The sequence below is a fragment of the Oncorhynchus mykiss genome, chromosome 25, assembly GCF_057628025.1.
Source record: "Oncorhynchus mykiss isolate SJ-2025 chromosome 25, ASM5762802v1, whole genome shotgun sequence".
Taxonomy (NCBI): domain Eukaryota; kingdom Metazoa; phylum Chordata; class Actinopteri; order Salmoniformes; family Salmonidae; genus Oncorhynchus; species Oncorhynchus mykiss.
The window spans coordinates 68,714,101-68,721,695 of NC_143046.1; the positions used below are offsets into that span (position 1 = coordinate 68,714,101).

The 7,595-nt window shown below is 44.8% G+C and overlaps 1 protein-coding gene across 2 annotated transcripts; it reads left to right on the top strand.

The window, feature by feature from the left end:
* Positions 1 to 519: 519 nt before the first annotated feature.
* LOC110505633 (uncharacterized) lies at positions 520 to 4,116 on the top strand. Of its 2 annotated transcripts, none has more exons than XM_021584974.3 (2): positions 520 to 950; positions 2,533 to 4,116. In XM_021584974.3, exon 2 carries the CDS (start codon positions 2,685 to 2,687, stop codon positions 3,723 to 3,725), a length of 1,041 nt encoding a protein of 346 aa, XP_021440649.2. In that variant the 5' UTR covers positions 520 to 950; positions 2,533 to 2,684; the 3' UTR covers positions 3,726 to 4,116. The 2 variants fall into 2 exon arrangements, with proteins under 2 accessions (XP_021440649.2, XP_021440650.2); XM_021584975.3 differs by having other exon boundaries at positions 520 to 943.
* Positions 4,117 to 7,595: the final 3,479 nt, after the last annotated feature.

Consider the following 7,595-nt stretch of genomic DNA (forward strand, 5'->3'; position numbering starts at 1 on the left):
TACACATTTCTCCCGGAGGCCGCTAGTCTTGCTCAACTAAAAATGTAATGTCTCATCCCAACATTTTAAATTAGGTTACTCCCAAAATATTTTGAGTTAGGCCTACATTGAGCTAATAATTTGTAGTTTAGAAAAAGTTATATCTAATTAAGTTTTAATTTATACCAGTAGGGAGCATTGGGTAAATAATCAACTTGGTTAGAGTCCCCAATAGAAAAAATATTTTTCACATGACCCTCCTCTTCAACCTGGTCGCAGAGCATTTCATATTATTCACTATGTAAATCCGAGACACTCCATTTCGTATTATATGTTAAGTGTAATTTGGTATGTATTCATTTATAAATGTCCATCACCCATTTCGTAAATGTTACGAAATTACGAATTGCAATTCGTATTATGTGTTACGAATTTGCAAACGTACTATAAATGACTAATTTGCTAAACAAATGATTCAGTATGTTACACATCCTACCTAGGTGGTTAGGTTTAGGAAGTAGGTATTTTAAGGGTAAGGATAGTGACGTCCCAAGGATCCAGATTAGCGCTAACCATGAGACCGCAGACGTTCATTTCGCCGAGCCGAAATCTGCGAAAAGCAAACAGAGTCTATGTATGCGGACTCGTATGGGACTATGCATCCCACTCGCAATTTTTTTCTGGTTCAAATAGTCAATGAACTAAGCAGACCAGACCCAGCTGCTATCGCATTGGTGTCAATAGGAGAGCCACCATGTTATTAACAGACTGGAACTGACTTTTTATAAAATATTTTTTGTTATCGTAAACGGCCTGAGTAAACGATCTTCATTTATCCACCATCTTTGGTTAAAAAAAACAACACAGATTTTAGCCAACCTTTGGAGCAGCAGCAGGCACAATCCCGCTGTCGCCTTTTCTCTGATTGCGGTCATTACCCTAATTATGGGAGTCGCCAGGGAAGGTGCGTCGTAAGTAGCCTATGCTAATAATATAGCCCACTACAGAATATGTATTCAGCATGGTTTATTTGTAGCGTCGCTGTATTTAGCAGCATCAGAAAGGCAGGGTCTATTTTCCTCCTCGCTACACTACCATTTATGATGTCCACTTAAATCCAGGAAACAGAAGGCGCACACATAAGACAGTGTAATATGCCGAACAACATTACAAAGACATATAGGTTACTATATGATTGTCGGTGAAAATGTTCCGTTTGTAGAATAATCAGCTCAGGGACTGGTAGTCTACACCAGAGAGGAAGATGCGAAGCGAGAGGGTCAAAATCTGTCCTGGCGAAAATACAGCGATAAACAGACCTTCTACCTTCCCGCCTTTGGGACAACAAGTCCCTTTGTAATGGCGGAGACAGACCGTCTCGTTGTAATATACACTATCTCTGGCTACACCCGCCATGTTGGCCACTTCTCATCACCCAGGCAAAAAAAATGAAATATAAGGACAGATGCATGTTGTTGTACAGAGATGCTTGTTGTATCAAGGCTACATGGCGCGATTTCATGAACGTGTGCGGAAAATGTGATTCCATGCCTGCCAGTGATTGGCATGCATTTTATTCTTATTTAACTAGGCAAGTCGGTTCTTGTCTGACTGCTGTGCTAGATGGAGCCTAAAACCGAGAATGACGTGCATAATCATTTAAATAATAGTGCAACAGCCAGTGGTGAAAAGTACTTAAGGAAACATACATTAAAGTACTACTTAAGTAGTTTTTTGGGGTATCTGTACTTTACTATTTATATGTTTGCTTTTACTTTTACTTCACTACATTCCCAAAGAAAAGAAAATACTTTTTACTCCATACATTTTACATGACACCCACAAGTAATCGTTACATTTTGAATGCTAAGCAGGACAGGAAAATGGTCCAAGTCACACACTTATCAAGAGAACATCCCTGGTCACCCCTACTACCTCTAATCTGGCGGACTCACTAAACACAAATGCTTGGTTTGTTATGGCTGAGTGTTGGAGTGTGCCCCTGGCTATCTGTAAATAAAAAAAATAAAAGTGTCTTCTGGTTTGCTTAATATAAGGAATGTGAAATTATTTCATATTTTACTTTTGATACTTAAGTATAATTTGGAAATTACATTTACTTTTGATACTATATTTAAAACCAAATACTTTTAGACTTTTACTCAAGTAGTGTTTTACTGGGCAACATTCACTTTTACTTGAGTCATTTTCTATTCATGTATTTTTACTTTTACTCAAGTATGACAATTGTACTCTTTCCACCACTGGCAACAGCTACCTCATATAGGCTAACAATGTCAGTGGTTAGATGGCACTATAGTCCTTCACACACTTTACCCAGTAGGCTACTGTAGTGATTGGCAACCAATTATTGGTCAAAAGAGACAATTTGATGCTGCACTGTGCAGTTTTATCATTTTTATCAGAACATTTTTGTTGTCAGAGCATTATTATAAGCGAGTTCCCATAGAAAGTTCAATAAAGGTTAACATTGTTGCTTCACTTGATAGCGAGAACTATCACTAATGCATCCCTATATGTGTTTACTTTCAGGTTTGAAGAGGAAGAGAAACGCCTTGTCATGATGAAACCTTTGACTAACCGTCAGAAGGGTTAGTGTGTGTTTCATCCAAACACAAACCCAGGTGTTAGTGCCACTGCCAAACGCATGCCCAGGAGTAGATACAGGTGTTAGTGTCAACTCTATGTCAAGTAGACACTCACCAACCATGAGGCCTGACAATAACAACAACAACAACAGTGTGCTGGATGGAGACGGAGTGGAGGACGTGTCTGGACCAATCAGCAGGCCCCGTCAGCCCCAGTGCCGCTCTCTCTCCTCCGGCCGGGCGCGTCACAGCCACCGCCGCAGCAGCAGAACAGACAAGCAGCCTCACACCTGTCTTCTCTGTTCCAAAACGTTCATCTCCTCCTCTCACCTGGCCCTACACCTGCGCTCCCACAGCGGGGAGAGGAAGTATAAGTGTGGCGTGTGTGGGAAGCTCTTCCTGCAGTCAGCCCACCTGATGCGCCATAAGACCACCCACACAGGGGACAGGCCCTTTAAGTGTCCAGACTGTGGAAAGGGCTTCGGTCGCGCTTCACACCTGAAGACACACCGACGCCTCCACACAGGGGAGAAGCCATTCCAGTGCTCTGTCTGTGACAAAGCTTTCACCCAGAAGGCTGGGCTGATCATGCACCACCGCCTGCACACTGGAGAGAGGCCCTACAGGTGTGATCACTGTGGTAAAGCCTTCCGCTCCTCCACACACCTGCTGGCCCATCAGGCCCTGGAGTCAGCCAAACAGAGCTTCACCTGTGACAGGTGTGATCAGAGTTTCAGGTCAGCCTCGTCCCTCAGACAGCATGTTAAGACACACAGCAGCACCATGGAGGACCTCTGCTGTGGGGTCTGCTGCCGGTCCTTCGTCCGCTCCTCCTACCTGCAGCTGTACATGAGGCTCCACAGAGGACAGAGGCCCTACCACTGCAGGGTCTGCAACAAGACTTTTGCTAAGATGACCACCTTCCAGAGACACTGTGACAAACACCTGAGGAGGAACGGGGACATGGACCAGGGGCAGGAGGAGGAAGAGGAGGAGGATGTCAAACCTACATTGCCCCCACCCTCCAACCCTCCTTCTCCTGCCCTTCTACCTCCTCCTGTTCCTCCATCCACCCTTCCTCTCTTGTCTGAGGTCAATACACGCTCTAAAACTAGAGCCAAAATTAGGATAGAATGACTGTTCTGGACTTGGAGTATAACAATGGAGAAAGAACATAAGTGGCAAAAATGTGCTATTACTTGCAACAGTCATATTATGTATATTTACTGATAGGGTATTACACATTACTTAAAGTTTTTAATTACACAAACTGTACTGTAATGTGGTTAATGGTATTGTTACATTTTAAGCATGCTTTTGTATTTACTAATGCACACTTAGACTTTCCCTGTGTGACTTCAACACTCTAAAATGTGCTATACAATCCTGATGATTTTCATACCATGGTCCACTTCGTACAGTACCACACTATACCATAACGTAAAGTTTGTTTGATCATATCACTCCATCCTTGGACCAAGTATTAACTTTGTTATAACAATAAATGTTGATTGGACAGGTTACAGTATTTTATCTTCTCAATCATGTGATTCTTCCAGGTTGTGAGTGTTTAATGTTGCTCAGCATTCTGTGTATCTGATCTGAGTTCCACAGAAGAAGCAGACTTTAAACCAAGTATCAGTATTAGAGGTCTGCCTGCTACATCCATAACGATGATGTCATGGGGAAACTCTTTGTCTCGACCTACAGGGGAGAAAATAGCTACAGGTGAGGTGGCTCATATCTATAACTTATTGTATATTTAGATCTACAAAAACCGATTGAATTTGAAATATGTTCATGTCAGAAGATAGAGAATGCGAAGTAATTAACCTACTGTACACACTGGGACAAATTGTAACTTCCACATAAATAGAATTTTCACAAAATTACCCAGGGCCGGCTCCAGGCATAAGCGACATAAGCGGTTGCTTAGGGCCCTAGGCTGCTAGGGGGCCCCCCAAAACAAAAACAAATTTAGGAACTCAGTCAGGGTCTCAACTTACTGTTGAGAGTTAGAATAGTAGAATACACAAGGTGCAAGTTAGAAATATGGTTGTGCATCAGAAATTTCTCTTGTTATGTCAGTCACTGACTGTCACTCAATTAGTCATTTCAGTAACACTTTTTAGATTGTTAAATTAGCCAAGGCAGCCATCTAATGTGGCAGACCAGGGGGGGTTGATCTAGACGTTTACACAGATCAGACACGGACAGAAGGGTGATACCTCTGTTTTAAGGGTTTTTACTTAAATCAATAAAGAAAAGAAACAGGTCTTCTCCAGGAGACCTCTTCCAGGTTACTGCCATCTGTGCTCAGGGGAATGCTGTCTCCTCTGGGGTAGAACACAGAGCTCCTAGGTTCTAGCAGACCGTGAAGATGTCTATCCGGTAGCAACCTCTTACTACCTCCAACCCTCCCTTGTGCTGCCCTCCTGGCAGTTTTATTGGCCCCATACAGTTGGTGAGCAATCAGCCCCTTGATTACTCACCAGCCTAAATCAGCCCCAATTAGTCCTGGCCAGAGGACCCGTTGAGATGTGGCACGTCCAGCAGAGGGAGCCATCACCGCGTGATGCAGACTCCGTCTGTCACCAGGCCTCGACGAGTCTCCCCCTGAAGGCTTGTCTGAAGGCTTGTATGCCAGGGGCCATCTAGACCAGGGTGAAGTGTGTGAAGTGCATGCCCAACAGGTAATACTTAAGAGTGTCAGCACCCACTTCACCGCTAGACACTCTTTCTCGACAATCGAGTACTTATTTTCTCAGGGGTATCAACCTCCGGCTTATGTACATGATGGGGTGTTTCTCCCCATCGTGTACCTGGGACAGGACAACCCCTAGCCCCGTGTCGCAGGCATCTGTCTGCACCAGCATCGGTACCTGGAAAACGGGTGTCACAAAAATTGTTAAAAATACTTTAAAGTATTAAAGTTTTTTGGGGGTGTCTGTACTTTATTATTTATATTTTTGTCAACTTCAATACATACCTAAAGTAAACTATGTACTTTTTACTCCATACATATTTCCTGACACCCAAAAGTACAATTTTAATGTTTAGCAGGACAGGAAAACTGTCCAATTCACGCACTAAGAGAACATCCCTGGTTATCCTTACTGCCTCTTATCTGGTGGACTCAAGAAACACAAATGCTTAGTTTGTAAATGATGTCTGAGTGTTAATTAAAAAATTGCTTAATATAAGGAATTTTTAAATATTTATACTTGCACTTTTAATACTTAAGTATATTTTAGGAATTGCATTTACTTTTGATGCGAAAGTATATTTAAAAATGTCGCATCAAAAAGTCACTGGGTGACTTTCACTTTTACTCCAATTCTTATCTATGAAGGTATCTTTACTTTTACTCAAGTATGACAATTGGGTACTTTTTCCACCACTGGTCACGAACCGCCTGGACCTTCCTCCCCTGGGGCTTGACGTTCCCCTGTCCAATCAAATACTCCACTTCCTCAAACCCTAGTTTGCATTTCTTGACATTCGCTGTCAACCCGGCTTGCCTGAGCGCATAAGGTGATATTTCCAACCTTGGCTGTGGATGATAATGTCATCTAAATAGGTCATGGTGTACTGTTGGAGGGGTCAGAGGACTCCACCAACCAGGAACTTACTTTCTGTGGTGGAGAATAAAACTAGCACCTTGTCACCCACATGGAACTCTTGGGGCTGGGTACCATCCATTGCAATCACTTGGGCCACGGCGGCTTTCAAGTTCAGATCCTCCCACTGGCTTTTTCCCAGCTCGTGCCTCCACAATCTCGTCCCATGAGGAGGGGTACCGGCAACTCAGGTACGGCACCTACCACGATCTGGCAGCTCCCTTGTTGTGTCACGATGGTGGCCTGCCCGGTCGATTACCGCTTGGTGTCGACGTGGACACAGGAGATGGACATCTCCTCACCACGGTCAGTCGGATGGGCCAGCAGGCGTGCTTGTATGAGCTTTACCACACTCCCATAATACAACAGAGCGTGGGTGTCGTGACCGTCGACTTTCACCGGGACCATGAGTGCTGGTGGTTCGCTGTGTGCCCAACAGGAGGTTGGTGGCAAAAAAGTATTTAGTCAGCCACCAATTGTGCAAGTTCTCCCACCTAAAAATATGAGAGAGGCCTGTAATTTTCATCATAGGTACACGTCAACTATGACAGACAAAATGAAGGGGAAAAATCCAGAAAATCACATTGTAGGATTTTCAATGAATTTATTTGCAAACCACCTGGTGACGCGATCGTTTGTGTCCCTTCCTCTGGCCATCCAGACCAGGGGAGCATGGTCCGTCACCAAGGTGAAGTGAGTACCTAACAGGTAATACTTGCGCCCACTTCACCGCTAGACACTCTTTCTCAACAATAGAGTATTTTTTTTCTCTGGGTATCAGCTTTTGGCTGATGTACATGGTGGGGTGCTCCTCCCCATCGTGTCTCTGGGACAATCTCGTCCCACTAGGAGAGGTACAACTCTGCTACTGCACCCACCATCATCTGGCAGCTCCCTTGTGGCATCACGATGTTGACCCATGTGGTTAGATACCGCTTTGTGTCCCTGTGAACACAGGAAATGGACATCTCCCTACCACGTTCCATCTCCTGGTTCAGCAGGCTCGTAGTTACGAGGGTAACCATACTTCTGGAGTCTAATGGAGCTTCCGCAATTCCAGGCAATGTGCCCCCGGGCGCCACACTGAAAACACCTCCTTTGGTCTCCATCCACCTGGGGTCGTCGGTGGCGGGTCGGCCCTACCCCAGTCGTCTCTCCAGGGGTTTGCTGTCCTTTGGCCCTGTCGATTGTCGGTTCGGGATACACAGCAAGGGGTTGTCCTTCCGACTCCTCGAACAGGTCACCGACTCGGCCCGGCTCCCACTCAGCAGGGCCTGAGTGTTCAGATGCGTCTCCACTGCTTCCAGGAGGCCCTCCAAGGTCTGGGGTGCGCATAGACTCGCTGACCTCTTCATGTCGTGGGGTAGTGCCCATAGGAAGCGATCCA